General features: G+C 57.7%; 1 protein-coding gene across 1 annotated transcript in view; it reads right to left on the bottom strand.

Annotated features, from left to right (window-relative positions):
- The window catches only part of CDH22 (cadherin 22), an 82,959-nt gene extending 66,955 nt beyond the window's left edge, over window positions 1-16,004 (bottom strand). The window contains exons 1-6 of the mRNA XM_040446789.1: window positions 15,957-16,004; window positions 5,663-5,800; window positions 5,235-5,376; window positions 5,072-5,129; window positions 1,727-1,804; window positions 32-230 (exon numbers count right to left, since the gene is read on the bottom strand). Of these exons, the coding sequence (XP_040302723.1) occupies window positions 32-230; window positions 1,727-1,804; window positions 5,072-5,129; window positions 5,235-5,376; window positions 5,663-5,800; window positions 15,957-16,004 (663 nt within the window). The remainder of the gene's footprint in view (window positions 1-31; window positions 231-1,726; window positions 1,805-5,071; window positions 5,130-5,234; window positions 5,377-5,662; window positions 5,801-15,956) is intronic.
- Window positions 16,005-17,214: the final 1,210 nt, after the last annotated feature.

Here is a 17,214-nt window from a genome sequence, read left to right as displayed (position 1 = left end):
GGGGGTGGGGGGGGAGAAGTGTGTCTCAGACCGGGCGCGGCCGCTCCCGGGGCATGGACTGGCCCCCGGGGTCCCCGCCCGCGCCCCCCTCGCGCCGCCGCGGCCGGATCACCAGGCGGCGCCCCCGCGGCTCCCGAGACAGCCGTGCGCCATGGTCCCCGCGCGGAGGGGTGCTGGTTGCGGCCGGGCGGGTCCCTGGAGGACTAGGGGCCGTCCCGACCGGACCGATCCTGCGAGAGAAACAAGAGAAACGTCAGAGGGGGCGCCTTGTGGTGGCAGGGCTGGTTGAGTCGACAGCTCGGCTCTTCTTTTAGGTACTAATTAGGCACCTGCTGTGACCCGTCGTGATCCCGGCCTTCTTGGGCCAGGGTCTGGTCTGCCCCTTTTCCCCACCCCCACCCCCAGCCCCCAGCCCTGGATCCTTCCTTTCAACTCCCATCACCCGCCTGTCCTCTCTCAGCCTCCGCCCACTTTCTCACGGCCCGGTCCGGCTCCTTCCCCGTGGTCCTCCCTCCAGGAGCCCCCATGCCCACCGGAGCAGGGCCCTTACCAGCTGTTCCCCCTGACGCTGGCCGACAATCTATCTAGCCCAGCCCAGCCCCTGGAAATCCCCCGCCCCAGAGAGGGAGCAGGTCCTTCTAGAAGGGGTCTTCAAGGGCTGCCAGGACCCAGGCCTCCTGGGTGCACAGAATCCAGCACCCAGCCTGCCACCCACACTCCTGCCTTCTCACAGCAGGTGAGGGGTCACTTCATCCAAACCAGGAGCCCAAGGGAGGCCCTCGGATCTCCTGCTCGTCCCTGCACAGCCCCTTTCAGAGATGGGGCACATGAGTCCCCAACGGCCTTGCTTGGAGGTGTCGAGTGACTTTGGGCAGGGCCACAAGCCCTCTGAGCTTACCACGGTGTCTCCGCATTCCCCCAGAAAACATTCCTTTTGCAGGGTCTGAGACACACTTCTCCCCCCCACCCCCACCCCGGACCAGCACCGCGGTCCCCAGATCAATCCATCTCTCCCTCCCTCACCCCTCCATCAGATCCTGCTTTCAGCAAAAAAGGATCTGAGGGACTAACTCCTACTCAAGCCATAATGATGAATAATGGCTTAATGTGGGTGTTTACAGGGGACAGCAATGCTGCTTTAAGGGAGGAATTTTAGGCACCGACAAGAGTGAGTGGAGGTGAGGGGCTCAATCTCCACCCCTCTCCCCAAGCCCGGTTCAGCTCAGTTCAACAACTCAATTCCACGGGGCATCGGCTTGGCCTGGTTTGGGCTGGACAAAAATAAGTTCACAGTTTAGAGGCGTGGGGATGAGACCTCCCAATAACAACCTAAATGCCAGGCAGAGTGTGAGCAGGGCTGTAAGAGGGGCTCCGGGAAGGGAGTGGGCACCTGTGTCTGCAAGGGGAAGGTGGGTGGGAGGGAATTAGGGCTGTTTCTTGGAAAAGGGGGCATCTCCGGCTGGTGGGGGGAGTTAGGTTGGAAGCATGAGGGGTGTGGCTGGGCAGAGGTCCACCTGCGGGTGACCCAGGTGGCTGGAATCTCGGGGGGGGGGGGAGAAGAAATGTAGACCACCCCCTATGACCCAGCACCAAAGAGGCCAGTTCTCATCCCTTTAACTGACTTGTGTGAGTCACAGCAGCTGTGAAGGTTAGTGTTTTATACCCGTTTTGCAGACGCTTGATTCCCCAGTGCTCTTGCCGGGCACGGGCACCAGAATATCCTTACGAAAGGGGTTCCGGGTAGGGAGTCTGTTGGAAGGGGGGACGCAGGAGGTTGATGCTGCATTTGAGAGCCTCACAGCCCCTGGGGAGGAGAGGAGGGAGGAGTCCCGGACGTGCTGGTCCCTCTTTCCCTGCAGGCCCCACCCTGAACTAACGGAGGTCAGGAGGGCCCGTGACCCTGCTGCGAGCACCCCCAGCACCCCGTCCCACCCCCTCCTCACCCGCTCTGTAGGGCCTGGGCGTGAAGGCGGAGCTGAGGCCTGAAGACACCCCCCTCCCCTTGGGGCCCTGCTCTGTGATCCCGGAGATGTGCTCCGGCCTCTGGGGAGCCGGCTCTGATTCTCCACGTTACAGCCTGGGCCGGTCGTAATGAGGTTGGAGTTATGGGTGAGGAGAGGAGGCATCGCTCCGCAGCCTCCATTTCCTGGAGCTTATGACTTCCCTGCGGGCTCGGCAGGAACTGTTCCCCTGACTCCATCAGGCAGTTCCAGGACCCATCAGGGCCCTGCAGGGACGCAGAGGGGAGGGGCCGGCTGGAGGGCGGGTGGGGGGGTGGCGCTGGGGCCACCCCTGGGGACAGCTGCGGAGGCGAGGCGCAGGAGGTGGGAACAATGGGAGATTCCCCCCACCCCGTGTTTGCAGGCACCCCATCGCCGCTCTCCCTCTTTCCTTTCCCTTCTTTACACCACCTTTTCAAGGATTCTATCATTCATTCCTTCATCGAACATTAGCATCTACTACAAGTGGGGAGACAGAAGTGCATGCATTCACGCATTCATTCATTCATTCATTCAACATACTTTCAAAATCGTTTCTCTGTGAAGACCGCAAGATACGATCAGTTGCTCAGCTATATCTTCTGGTTATTCATTTACTCTTTCAACAACTATTTACCACACCTCCCTGATGCCGGCCCCTGTGCTGGGCCCTGGAGACAAAGCAATAAACAAAATAGTCCTGGCCCTCCTGGAGCTGACCTTCTAGTAATAAAGGAAAGAAATCTACCATATAATTTCTGGGGGCGAGAAGCGTTAGGAAGGAATACAAAACAGGAAAAGGGGAGGAAGAGAATGATGGAAGGGCTGGAGTGGGCGTCTTACTCTAGATGTGATATCAGGGAGGGCCTCTCAGAGGAGGTGATATTTGGCTGATCTGGAAGGATGAGAAGAAGCCTGGCACAAAATGGTTCCACGCAGAGGGAACAGCACATGCAAAGGTCCAGAGGCTGGAATAAGCTGAGGAACAGGAAGGAGGCCACTGTGGCTGGTGCAGAGCAAGAGGGTGGCTGCGGATGACTTGGCCATTTTATTCTGTGTGTGCAGAGAAGGGCCTGGGGAGTTTTATACAATAAAAACCACAGGAGACCGAAACGGTCTATGGCCATGAGGGGATTTCGTGATGGAAGGCCCTCAGCACAGAAGGGCCAAGCGCAACACAGTGGGCCGTGGGGTAGAGGAGGTGTCACCTGAAGTTCAAGTGCAAGAAGGATTTGGACACATGGAATTCGGGCTCTTGGGGAAGAAGGAGCGCTCTGTGGAAGGTCTGGGGCGGGGGGGGGGGGGGTGGTGGTGGGGCAACGGCCAGAGGTCAAATTTCACTTTAGAGAAAGCAGAATTCAAGAGTGGCGGAGTGCGGTCTCGAACCCAGGCTTGGATTCCCCTTGGCGTGGGGCACCTTTGAAGGACTAGGAAAAGTCACCGCTCTCAGTGATAACAGCCCCGTGCCGGGCGGTGGGGGGCCGTGCTGGGCGGGACAAGGGTGGCTGCATCTCGGCCCCAACCTGCCACCCTGGCTGGGCCCCCTTGGGCAGGGCACACCCAGCGCTATGGTTTGAGGCGCCCCCCCCCCCCCCCGCCGTGTCTCCTCCCCGGGCCTTCATCCCGCCCACCTGGGCCTCTCTCAGGCGCTGGCCTGGCCAGGGTCCCCAGCCACCTGCCAGACTCCTGCAGCCGCTACGTTTCCTGAGTGGGTGTAACCACAGGACCCTGTCCTGGCATTCAGTCCTTCACTGGGGGCCACTGTGGAGCCTCAGGCCTGCATTCCCATCTGCCAGGGGTTCCCAGGAGATCTTAGGCATGCTGGTGGCTTTCTCCAGGCTGCAGGTCTCAACCTGCCGCGCGGTTGTTCAATCCCAAGTGGGGTTAAAAGCCAAGCCCCAGGCTGGCTCCGTAAACGTCGGCTGTGCTCTCTCCTCTCTTCAGCCTCTGCTCCCATAACCCATGTGCTCTGGGGCCCGTGTGCGCGTGTGTGGTTCCTGTGTGTGTGGGCCTGTGCCTGCAATCACGGACGTCAGCGTGTGTGCGTGTACGTGGTGCACATTCACTCATTCCAGAAATATTCGTGAATTTCCACTCTGTGCTGCTCTAGGCACAACAAGAAACGGGCAGAGTCCTCGCCCTTGCAAGTCTAATGGGGGACAGACGGTAAACAAATAAATAAAGAAACCAATAAATAACATGATAGGTCATGGTAAATGCTATCGAGGGAAACAAAGCAGGGTAGGTACCAGAGTGGGGGGATTTGCTCTTTCTGTCTCTCAATCGTCTGTATAAATGAGAATTCATACAAGGTGGCCATGGAAGGCCTCACTGCTAAGGTGACATTTGAACAGACCTCCAAAGGGAGGGAGGGAGGGAGGGAGGGAGGGAGCTGTGCACATAGCTGGGAGAAAAGCATTGCAGGTGGCAGGAACGGCAAGTGCAAAGGCCCTGAGGTCAGTGTGTGTTTGGTGTGCGGGAGGAACAGCAAGGAACCCCTTGTTGCTGAAGTGCGTGACGAGGTGTGAGCAGCAGATGAGCTCAGAGAAAATACGGAGGTGGGCATCAGGGCCTGCTGCGTCTTCTTTGGGTTTTTACTGTCCGATGGGACCCCTACCCTGGGAGGGCTTGAACAGAATGATGTGATCTAATTTATGTTTTAAAAGATCATACTGGCGGGGCGCCTGGGTGGCTCTGTCGGTCGAGCGTCCGACTCCCGCTCGGATCTCGCGGTTCGTGGGTTCAGGCCCCACATCGGGCTCCCTGCCGTCAGCACAGAGAGCCTGCTTTGGATCCTCTGTCCCCCTCTCTCTCTGCCCCTCCCCCGCTTGCACGCGCACGCACGCTGTCTGTCTCTCTCTCAAAAATAAATACAGACATTAAAACAAATGTAAAAGATCATGCTGGCTAGCTATTGTGTGCAAAATAGAAGGAAGCCGGGGCTGGAAGGGGCTGGGGGTGCCGTTTCAACAATGCAGAGGGGAAGTGAGGGTGGCGGGACCAAGGCGGGGACAGGGGGCGCTGCCTGTGTGGCAGGCTATGCTGTGGGTCGGAAATGGGGCGCCAGGGGAAGAGGAACCAAGCACGACCACCCTGCAGCCCCAGTGGCGGGAGTGGGGGGGGGGTTCCGGCTCCCCGAGCTGAGGACAGCTGTGGGCAGAGCAGAAGTGGGGGGGGATCAGGAACTCCGTCTTGACGTGTTACATTCAAATGCCTCTTAGGCGTCCAGTAGTGACATCAAACAGCCCAGGGCACCTTCTGCCAGGACCTCAGGAGCGGGGTCCTGGCTGCAGGCGTGCATTTGGGAACTTGGACGGTATTTAGAGCCGGGACCGGGTGAGCCCACGAAGGACTGAGCGCAGGTGGAGAAGAGGTCCAGCACCTCAACCACGGAGATCTGGGAGACGGAGAGGGCGGAACCAAGGAGACTGAACAGGAGGAGAGTGGAGGGCAGGGGAGGGGAGCCAAGGGGAGGGGGGGGTCCTGGAAGCCCACTGGGGACCGTGCTGTAAGGAGGAAGGGGTCATCAACCGTGCGGACTGCTCTCTCAGGCGAGCGACCGTCTGTCCAGCTTTGCCCGTGCGTGACAGTCCTGCTTTACATCCGGTGTCCGGGCAAACCTGTTATAGTGTCCCGCCCCCTTTTACTCCCAGTTTAGATGATGAACTATATGGTCATCCTACCGCCAGGTCAAGTCCGCTGTGGACTTCATTGAGTTGACCGTCGGTCTTGGCCACACGGAGGTCAGCGGTGGCCTCGATAAAAGCGAGTTTGGTGGCGCGGTCGGTGTGCAGGCTTGAATGGAGTGGGTTCAAGAGAGACTGGGAGGTGGGGAGGCAGAGACATCGGTGGGGGTGGGTGACAGCCCCTCTAGGGATTTTTTAAGGTCACTTTCGCCTGCTCCCCCAGCTCCCACCCCTACCGCAGCAGTCTGCTGGGTTTTATGGTACGTAAAAGAGACAGATGGTGGGGACGCCTGGGGGGCTCAGTCGGTTGAGCCTCCGACTTCGGCTCAGGTCATGATCTCACGGTTCGTGGGTCCGAGCCCCTCATCGGGCTCTGTGCTGACAGCTCAGAGCCTGGAACCTGCTTCACAGTCTGTGTCTCCCTCTCTCTCTGACCTTCCCCGCTCATGCTCTCTGTCTGTCTCAGAAATAAACATTAAAACAAAATGTTTTAAAGAGACAGATGGGAAATACAGCCTTGGCCAGCTGCTAATAGCCAGTCCCTTTCCCAGTCCTGTCTTGCTGCGATTCTGTCTCAATATTCACAGAATATTGAGCTTGGCCATATGCTCACCCCCTCCCCTATGAATAGTGATTCATCTAAAGGAGCGAGAACCTTTCTCCTCTCCCCACCAGTGATTGGTTTAGAAAGTATCATGTGACACAATTCTGGCCAATGAGATCTGAAGGGATAACTGCTAGAGAGCTTCTGGGAATTGTTTGCCGCTCTTTAAAAAGAGATGCCTCGAGGAGAAACTCTTCATTTTCTGCGTGTGTGAAGACGTGATGGCTGGAGCTACAGCAGCCATTTTGGGACAATGAGGGAAGCCCCCCCCCCCCCAACCCCCACCCCACACCCCCCTCCGCAAGAGGCTAAAGGGGCTAAGTAAGAAAGAGGGTACAGTCTGTGGCTTTGATAATGTTGTTGAGCCACTGACTTTTCCCACTGTGGGCCTTGAGGATCCAGTGCCCTACTTCCGGCCCCTACTTCCTCCAGACTCTCATTCTCTCTCCTCCAAACTCCCTCAGACCTGTCTGCCCGAATCTTCTCTGGGGTTCGGTGTCAGCTGTGATGGCAAGCTTCTGGAGGACAGAGGGCACGGCCATTCCTTCTTCTGTCCCTCCCTGCCCCTTCCCGCACACGCCTGCCAGAGCCAAGCACAGAGCTGGGTGCTGGGAAGGACTCCGGAGAATGTCGCCTCGGACAGATTGTGGGAGCTGCTTGGGCAACATTCTTTCCCTCTCACTGAGGGGCTGGCAGGCTTGCTGATTTGCTGTGGCCTTGTCTATGCTCCGGGCATCACTGCCACTGCCCACACTGTGTCCTTCCAGAGTCTAGGCTGGGTGGCCAGCGTGTCCTCTCTTGATTTCTCCGTGCCCTGGTATCATTGCTGCCAAGGCTGTCCGACTGCCAGCTCCGTGGCTCCAGGTCCTCCTTTGTCATCTGGCTGTCTCCCTGGGCACAGAGGAAGGGCTTCTCATCCTACTCATCCCACGTTTGTTTCCCAGCCTGTCTCTGTGCCAAGACCAGGAAGAGGGGCTGGGCACCGTGACCCCCCAGGCGGGACAAAGCAGGGGAGACATCACGGTGCAGCCGGGACCTCCTGACCTCTGCCTCCTCCCCACGGTTCCTGATCATCTTCTTAGCCCCTCTCTCTGGGGCAGAATTTAGCGCTCAGGGGGCCTAAGAGGATGGGGTCCAAAGTCAGACCAGGGTTTGAGTCCTAGCTCCATTACTGTATGCTCACCTTGGCAGTTTGCCCCGTTTCTCTGAGCCTCGGTTTTCTCATCTGAAAAAGGGGCTAATAGTGCTCATCTCCTCCGGCCGGTGGGAAGACCAAATAGGACGACACCCATGAGGGCGTTTCCGGCCTTTGGCAGTCAATGTTGGCTGATGAGATAATAAGGACTATGGTCACCGTTCCCGCTAACTCGACTACTCCTGGACCCCTAATTTGTACATAGTATCCTGACCAGGTGAAAGGGGCTCAGAGGTATTTTTCTGCTCATTCGTGTAGTCACTCATGCGTTTATTTAACAACCGCTCTGGGGCCCACGGGCACACCTCGCTGCAGGAAGAGGGAAGGCGTGTGCAGGGTAAGGGGGTTCCTCCTGCACGGGTGCAAGGCTGGTGCCCGAGACGAGGGCCACGCAGGGAGAGGCAGCTCATTCTTTTGCTCGCGCATTCGTTTACTCCCCCCGCCCCGCCCCCTGGCTTGGCGTGGATGCGTCCTCTCTCCCTGCCCACCTGGCTCCCAGGTTTGCCAGCGGGAGCTGTGCCTGGCAGCCTGGCTCCTGTCTGCACTCTCTGTGCTTGGCTGCTGTGTTCTCCCTGGGGAGAAGGAAAATTATTTCTACCAGCTCAGTGCTCTCCCTTCCGGCCAGAAGGGATCCTAGCGTAAGGCAGGAGCTGTTGGAGGGGCCACCCCGTGTCTGCTCGCCGCTCTTGCTTCCCGCGGCTCCCGGGTGGAGGGCCCCGCGAAGTCGCCAACAGGAGAACAGACTAGTTATTGCCTCGCGTGCCTCGGGGCACCTGTGTGCCAGGGCCCGTGTGTGCTCAGCGCCCGGTCCCAGGGGCGACTCCCGGCATGTGTGGGCGCTCAGCAAGTGTGGCGCGAGGGGCCGCGTGGGTGTCTGCTCCTGTGGGCTGAGCCCACGGGCTATTTCTGGGGCCGTGGGTGTGATGCCAAGCTCAGCAGTGTCCTGCTGGGGTGGGCTGGGGTGGGGGTTCACATCTCTGAGTGTGTTTGGGGGTCGAGTCAGGATGCGCCAGAGCTTCTGGGCTTGGTAGTCGGACCATTAGCTAGGGAGGCAAAGGTGGGGGGCCGGGGGAGAGGGGACGAGCGGGGCAGGGGCCATACGCACCCCATTCACGCGGTCACCCCATCTGCAAAGGCTGCTCCAGGGGCCCCCAGTCTTGTCCCCCCCGCCACGCTGAGCGTAGATTTGCCCTCACGAAGCCCAGCTCGGTCTGAAAGTTTCTCCCGGGCCAAACCTTCCCTGGCTCTCTTTCACCTTCGAGGTAAAGTTAGTTACCATTCAGAGTAACAAAGGGACTTTCACGCTCAGGGACTCCGCACACGATCCGTGGAGGTGAGCACTCCTATTTGCGCTCATTTTCCAGATGAGGAAACCGAGGCGTGATGAGGTCGTGTGGCACGATGTGGGGCTGGGGTTTGGACCCTAGGCTGTTAGGTTCAGAGCCTGTCTGTTAGCCACCACACACGCGGCGGCTCAAGGCCCCGTGAGATCTGGATCTGCCCCCTCTGCATTATCGTCGCCGTATCTGACACGTGCAGGTGCGGAGGGCACCGCCCACTCTTTCCTACTGTCGTGCCTCAGGGCCTTTGCTTCTGCTGTTCCCTCTGCCAGGACGCTCTCTCTCTCCCTTGTTGCCCCACGTCCAACCCTGACCGGGTTCCTCCCCTCCGCACAGTCTCTCTGTCTCCTCCCCCAAGCCCCCGTGAGCTCACTTATCTGAGCCATGGCTCAGAGCCAAATTCGCCCTTGACTGGCCTCAGCACCCGCCCCTGTTGCCGCTCTGCACCCTCCAATCCATACCTCTGTGCCCCGCTCAGAGTGGCCACTACTGAATGTGTGAGGGAGTGGGCGCAAGAGGGTGTGGATGGCTGGTTGGACAGAAGGGCAGGTGACGGGGGTGCCTGTTTACTGCCACGCCACCACACTGCCCTTCTGTGGCACACCTCCCTCTGCTTATTCCGTTTTCTGAGTCATCAGATATTTGTTGAGCACCTACTATATACCGGGCACTGTGTTGGAGGCTAAGGACGTAGCATTGGGTGAATCAGGGTCTCATGGTCATGCCCTTCCGGGGCGTGTGTGTGCGCGCGCACGTGTGTGTGTGTCTGTGTGTGTGTGTGTGTGTGTGTGTGTGTGTAAGGGGACATATTTATTAAGCCAATATTCTCAGGGAAGCGCACAATTCTCCACAACCAGAAAGTACAGCCCTCCCTCCCCCCACCGTATTTCACAGGGGATACGATCTCATTAGGACCGGGTGGGGCCGGGGAGGGGCAGTCCGCTGAGCCAGGGGTTTTGACCTGATGCGTAAAGAAAGCACAGATGACCTCACTGCAGGTAACAGAACGAGCAAAGCCACATTTGAGGGCCTGGGAGCTCAGGGGCCAGAGCGCAGTGTGGACGGCGAGGCAGCTGCCCATGGAGTTTAAAGAGTTCAGTTTCTGGCTCCAGAGCAACGAGAAGGCATTGGGCACCGGACAGGAAGCAGGGGACCAGTGAGACGGGGGTGGCAGTGTGGCCAGAGACCTCCCTCAGACCAGGGAGGCCATCCTGGGGTGGAGATAAGGTGACAGATATGAAATATTTAGGAAGCAAATGGGCCAAACTTGGCGACGGATCAGACAAGGCGAACGGGGTGGGGCGGGGGAGGGGGGCTAGATCAAGAGCGACCCATGATTTGGTTGTGTTTCAGCGGATGGCTGTTGATCACCTCCTAAGAGCCGGGCACTGTTCTAGCACTTTCTGCCTCACCTTACTTACTGTTCCCAAGAAACCCAGGTGAGTCATCATCACCCCTTCGCGATCTCACTTCTCTCTGGAAAGAATGCCGGGGCAGTGGGACCCCCTGGGCTTTGCCCCAAACCCGGCTCCTTTGGGGGACAGCCTTGGTGGATCTAAGGGATGGAGAAGGGAGACTGGCAGGCGGGTTGCACATACTGAGCTGATTCTGAGTCAGTGAGAATAATGACAGACAACATTCATAGAGCTTTTACTGTGTGCCAGGCACGGTGCCATCCAATTAGCTAATAATGAGGGGTAACACTTAGTTCTCTGCAGAGCACTTTATGTCAGTGGTCTGATTGCATTGTCGCAGCAGCCGCCTTTAAAATTTCCATTACAGAAGAAGGGACAGCGGCTCAGAGAGGTTGAGGGACTTGTCCGAGGTCACACAGCTCGTGGATGGTGGATCTGGAATTCAAACGGGCTGTGGTAGGGGAGGGAGAGGAGGATGGGCACAGGGGGCGTTCGGCGACTGCCTCGAAGGACAGGCCTGCGATTGGCTCTGAGCATGAACCATGTCCCTTCCCCCCAGTTCCTCCTGACCCTGCTCACCCCACGCCTGGGCCTCTTCTCAAGGCCTGGCCTCCCATGCAACTTATGAACACGCACGTGTACGCATGCACCCGCACACACATGCCCCTGCTCGCCTGCCCGGGGGCGTGGCTGCTCGGAACCTTCCGCCCCAGATGCCCCCGGCCTGCACCTGCCTGTCTGCCCTGCCCCCACCCTGCCCGCCTGCTGGTGCCGCAGGCAAAGTCCGCTGTACATCATGTTGACAGTAGAAATTACATCCCGAGCCGCTGTTTTACACCGCGCCCTGTCAGAACTCACCGCAGCCCAGTGATCAGGACAAATTGAATACCATCCTGGCCGTGTCAATATTTATTCCATTTTACAAAGGCGGCCGGATGGGGGACAGGGCACGCTGTGGTACCAGCCAAGCATGGCCCCGGGAACCCCTTCTCCCTCTCACGCTCGAGCCGCCTCGTCCATCCTCTCCTCCCCTCTCCCTCCTCCTCTTTCTCAGCTTTTCGTGCGCAGTCAAAATCGTGAAACTCAACATCGCTACCCGAAAAGTGCGCAGACCATAAATGCAGAGTTGAACGAGTGATTAAACAAAGTAACGCAGGTTGAAGTGCTCAGCGCGGTGGTCAGTCGTGGAAAATGAACCGCCCGTCGTGGATCCACCCGTCGATCCAAACACTGAAAGTGGTCCCCCTGCTGTGACAGGAGCCCAAGGCTTCCCTCCGTCCTGGCTTTTACGACAACCGGCTCCTTGCCTCTCTTTATAGCCCATCACCTGATTATGCACTCTTAACATCTCATTTTAGTTCTGCCTGTGCCTGAGCTTCATGTGGATGGAATCATACTCCCCCCCCCCCTTTTTTTTTTTTTTGCATTTTGCTCCTTTCTCTCGGCGCTTTGTTTTTGAGATTTGTCTTTGTGCTTGTGCGCGTGCCTTTTCACTGCCGTGTAGTACTCCCCCGCGTGGATGTACCACAATTTCCGTCTCCGCTCTGGCCACGCTCCCCTTTCCTTTCTTTCCCCTTTTCTCCTGCTCTTCTTCCAGTCAGTATCTTCCTCCCCTTCCACCTCCTTCTCCCCTGTTCCACCTCCTTGATGGTCTCTCTGCCGTACCTGCTCACATCACACACACCTCATCCCAGCAGGTGCCCCCTCTGGGTGTCTCCCTGCCCCCACCCAGTTCCTGGACTATGGGCTCCAGCCAGAGGGAGGGTCCCCTAGACCTGAGCCTATGACAGCTTATTGGTTGCAGGGGAACCCCGGGGCAGCGACTGGGGTCCACAGCAGGGCCCCTGCCCTTGTGTATCCAGCTGCTATGCTGGCAACCTTGGAAGAGGAGGACTCCCATCTTGCTCCCACCCAGATAGTAAAACACGATGCTCTGTCCAGGCTGAGAATTGAGGTGGTCCCCGGGTGCCTGGGTGGCTCAGTTAGGCGGCCAACTTCAGCTCAGGTCATAATCTCATGGGTCATGAGTTCGAGCCTCACGTCGGGCTCTGTGCTGACAGCTCAGAGCCTGGAGCCTGCTTCAGATTGTGTCTCCCTCTCTCTCTGCCCCTCCCCTGCTCATACTCTCTCTCTCTCTCTCTCTCTCTCTCTCTCTCAAAAATAAATAAACATTAAAAAAAAAAAAAAGAACTGAGGTAGTCCCAAGGGGCCCCACCGCCATCAGTAGGAGGCACAAAGGATGGGGGGGTGGGGTGGGGGTGGCGGTGGGAAAGAACCCGGGCCGGACAAGGGCCAAGCCCCACCCTCAGCTCTGCTCACTTAAAGTCTCAGGCAGCACCCATCCCGTGTCTAACGGTGAATCTCACCTCCCCACCAGCAGAGGAGACCAGCCGACTATGGGGCAGCCTTCCAAAAAGTCACCACAAAGCCCGCTTCCACACCCCAAGAGCATATCTGACACATTTCATTTGTCTCCCTTAGTCCCTTCTCTGTCTTGGAGCTGCTCTGATGATGACATATTCAGGGTAGTTAATTTTTATTGCAACCCGAACAGATGACATTAAGGAATCTGTCCCTTTGCAGTACGGGGGAAAGCTCTCTAGACTGGAAGGCAAGTGGACTAGGTTGGAGCTTGGCTTTGATCCCCCCACGCTGGGTGACCTTGGGCAAGTCCTCACCCTCTCTGGGCTTCTTTACAATGAAAGGTCAAACTGTGATTTCCAGGAGCCCTCAGAGGGCCAGGGCTGTGCTGGCAGTGTTACAAGGGGGACTTGTTCAAGATGCACATCCTTGGGTCCCCGGAGCGTCTGATTCAGTAACGATGATCATAATACCAAGAGGCAACATTTATAGGGTGCTTTCTGTGTGCCAGGACTTGTATATTTGATGAGCTAAAAATAAAGAAGCCGTGCTTATTGGCCGGTGTGCTAAGTACTTTACGTGAGTTACCTTGTTTTACAGATGAAGAAGCTGGGTGCAGAGAGGAGAAGGAACTTGCTGTGGGCTACAGCCAGGAAGTGGGGAAGCCGGGGCCTGGACGAGGAAAGTCTGAGCCTGTCCTCGGTCTGGGCTAGCTCCCCAGCAGACTCTGAGGCTGACCTGGGAGCCCCGGACCAGGTGGTCAGAAGCGGCGAACGGAGATCAAGCCCCGTGCACCTACTGTGAACAACGTATCTTGGTAGTGTGTCATCGAGATGTGTGTGAAGGCCCCCGCCCCCGCCCACACCCCCAACCAGTATGAGCTCTTATGGTTAATATCTTAGGCCACCCCCACACCAGCCTCCCGAGATGGGCTTTCGCCTCTCCAGTTACTGATGAAAAAACAGAGGCACCAAGAAGAGGTCGTGTGCTCTAGACCACGTGGCTAAGGGTCTCGTGGGCTTTTACCCTAGGACACTGCTTCCGTTACCCCCTCTCCCCTGCACCGAACAGATGCTGAGTCACACCCCCCCCCCAGCTTTCTGGGCCTCAGTCTTCCCAGCTGTAAAATGGAGGTGTTGGACTCATGGGCTGGGAGTCTGGCATCCCAGCTTCTGCCCCTAACGCCATAGCTCTTAGGTAGGTTTCTTCCTTCTCTGGGTCTCCCCATCTGGAAAAGAAGTCTCTGTGACCCTATCCCAACACTACACACAGTCGCTGCTTTAAAACAAGCCTCCCGGTGATGGAAAGCCTCAGGTCTGCCTCCCTGGAGACAGGCTCCAGGGGAGAGGTTTCCTGGGGGGAGGGTCGTGAGGAACACCGCGGAAGGGGTGAGGAGAAGGTGAACCCGGATGCTGTCCCAGAAGGGATCTCAGCCGATCCGCAGGCACTCTGGAGCTGCAGTGCTCCCAGTTGAGGAAAGAAGCCAGCCTCCCAATCCGTGCATCTGCCAGACATCGGAAGTAGGTTGCCCACCCCTCCAGAGGGCGTGACCTTGAGCGAGACAGCTCCCTTTGGCTTGGGCAGTCAGTAGCTGCTGTCACAGCCGTCCTGGGCGGTCCGTTCTGCTACATAAAATCTGCTGAAAAACCCAGGGCCGGGCCTCAGCTCCGGAGATGACAGCAGACTCGATGTGGCCTGAGCCCTTGGCTTAGCCAGCCGGGCCCTGGCCCGGCTCTGAGCCCCGGTGCCCCGGCTCCACCGCCTGCTGTGTTCACAGCGGGATCAGCGCCCTAGATCTCGCTTAAAGCCAGGCCGCTGCCACCTGCCTTGCGGCTCATCTCCCGTGCTTCCCCGAGGTCCCAGCGATTATGCCACTGAAAATTCCGCTTTCATCTTGTCAACCTCGCAGTAAATTACAGGCCCGGGGAGGCGTGGGCCTCCTCCTTAAACAAGATTCAATTCCACTTAGCTGCCCCCCTTCCTGCCCCACACGTAGGTCCCTCCCTCCCGCCACCCCGGGCGCAGGATTTATGGCCTCTCCTTGCAGGCAGCTGGTAACCATGGCAGGCTCCTTAGGGAGGCTTCAGGCTGGAGCCTCGTCAGCCCCAGACTCCAGTGCGGCCGCTTCCTCCTAGGATGGAGGGGAGAGGAGAGAGAGGCCAAGACGGCGGAAGGGGCTTCTGGAAGCCGAGGCAGAGAGATCACAGTAACCCCAACAATAACAGGAACATCGATGCCGTCGCATCGACTGCTCTCACACTGCCCGTGATGCAGACCCTGTCATCACCCCCATTTTATAGATGGGCAAACTGGGGCCAACGAGCGTGAGGTCAAATGCCAAGGTCACATTCCAAAGAAGCATGCCAAGGCAGTGCCAGGCCTGGGGCACTTAAGCGCTGTGGCCACTGCCTCTTCCCCCAACTGCTGTTCTTGGAGGGATATAGAGTCTCTCAGGGGGTTTCAGGCCCTCTAAGACCTTGGCTCCCTCATCTGATGTCTGATTCTCTCTTAGATCTCCGCCCCTGCCCATATCCGCCCCCAGGGATGGGGAGATCACTGCCTCTCCGGAGGGCCCATTATCTCCCTAATGACTAGACACAGTCTCCAAATAATTGATCAAGCCCTGTCACCTCTCAGAAGCATTGTTTTGGCATTTAAGGTCCTTCGTGATCCGGCTGCTAACTCCCTTCTGCTAACTTCTCTTTTGTGGGTCACCAACACTGCAGGCTGCCTCGGGATCTCCCCTACCTGCTCAGCGCTCAGCTCTGCTCCTGGGTCTGTTCTTATACTCCCCTCCCCCCGCCTCCACCTTACAATCGCTACCTCCCTTCATCCTTATCCCAGAATATCAGAGCTGGAAATCACTGCTGCCTCATTTTCCCGATGGAGACAGGCTCAGGGAGGGGATGAATTTTCCTAGTGTGCAGGGGGAGCCGGTGGGCCCAGATCTTCTGCCCATGAAAATAACAAGCCGTAATGAAATAGCTAACATCCACTGCGTGCTTGATCCCCCCGTTCTAAGCATCTCACGTGTATAATCCACTTAATTCTTAACAACGCTATGAGGCAGATACTATTCTAGTGCCATTTTGCAGAGGGATGAAGTATGGAGAAGTCAGGTGACTCTCCTGATGTCACAAAGCCGGTCTGACGTCAGAGCTACGCCCCTAACCACGTGCTTCCCTTGCTCCGTGCTGCCCCTCCCCACACCACGTGGCTTGTTGGTGAGGGCAAGAGCAGACACGGGTGCCCAGAAGAGCCAACATGCCAGCGAGAAGTAAGGATGGTTAATTTGCCAGGGACACTGCCTGTCACTTGCGTTCTTGGGCCTGAAGCCTAAAGCCAACACTCCCCCTGCCCCTGTTGGGCTTGTCACTTTCCACTTCTGCAGCTTCCCGTCCACGTCCCCAGGGACCTTCAGCATCGTCACTTCTTCCTCCTGGAGGCCAGGCCAGGATCTGATGCATCTCTAACTCCCAGAGCCTAACTCGGGGACCGGCACATTGTAGGTGCTCAATAAAGGCTTGCTCTTATCTAACAGACTCAAGGAGGGCTTCCTGCAGCAGGTGACATTTGAACTGCTCCTGGAGGGATAGGTAGGGGGTCGCGGTATAGAACAGGGGGGAAAGCGGACTTCCACGTGTGAGGCGGAGGGAGGGGCTTGAGCAGAGTCTTGGAGGAAGGAACATTCAGAGTGTGGGAGTGGGGGCTAGGAGGAAGGAGGACGAGGCTAGACAAGTAAGGGGCGGCCAGGCTGAGCACCTTGGTGAAGGGCCGGGTCTCAACTTGGGTGGGAGCATCCATTACGACTTGTGCCTGGGACAGATGGGGAAAGGTCATAGGGACAGAACATTCCTCACGGGTTCTACATTCACAGGCCGGGGCTGCCTGGGCTGCCAAACCACCCTCCAGACTAGGCACAGGACCTCGTCTGGGGTGACAGATGGGCAGCACGGATGCCGGGGCTGAGGGGCATCTTACTTCATTTTCTCTCTTGACGAGCGATGGAGCCGGCAGAAACAGCATCTTCTTCCCTAATCTCCCGTCTCCGGCTGCGGACAGACAGCAAGTGGGGCCTGGCACCTTGTTCAGACTTTAATCCTCTCCTTCCTGAGTTTAAAGCTACAGATTCTAGTCACGGATGCCCCGCCTCCAGGGAACACGGCAAGTACAAAAGAAAACGGGGCCTACGCGGAAGGCTACACTGCAGTGGCCGCAAAGGGGGCGCCGAGGTCCCAGAATCTGCATCCCCTTTACAGAGAACACAGGGGTCGGATCTGGACTGGACTCCAGACTCTGCTGCTACCAGCCGTGTGACCTCAGGCAAGTCCCTTTGCCCCTCGGAGCCTCAGTGTTCTCCTCTGTAAAATAGGTAACATAAATCTATCCAGGTTTGTTGGGAGGCTCGAATGGGTGCTGGATATAAAAATCCTCTGGGGGGCGCCTGGGGGGCGCAGTCGGTTAAGCGTCGGACTTCAGCCAGGTCACGATCTCGCGGGTCCGTGAGTTCGAGCCCCGCGTCGGGCTCTGGGCTGATGGCTCAGAGCCTGGAGCCTGTTTCCGATTCTGTGTCTCCCTCTCTCTCTGCCCCTCCCCCGTTCATGCTCTGTCTCTCTCTATCCCAAAAATAAATA

The sequence above is a fragment of the Herpailurus yagouaroundi genome, unplaced genomic scaffold, assembly GCF_014898765.1.
Source record: "Herpailurus yagouaroundi ecotype Mexico unplaced genomic scaffold, PumYag 196, whole genome shotgun sequence".
In the NCBI taxonomy this organism is placed as follows: Eukaryota; Metazoa; Chordata; class Mammalia; order Carnivora; family Felidae; genus Herpailurus; species Herpailurus yagouaroundi.
This window is presented reverse-complemented; position numbering and strand designations above follow the sequence as displayed.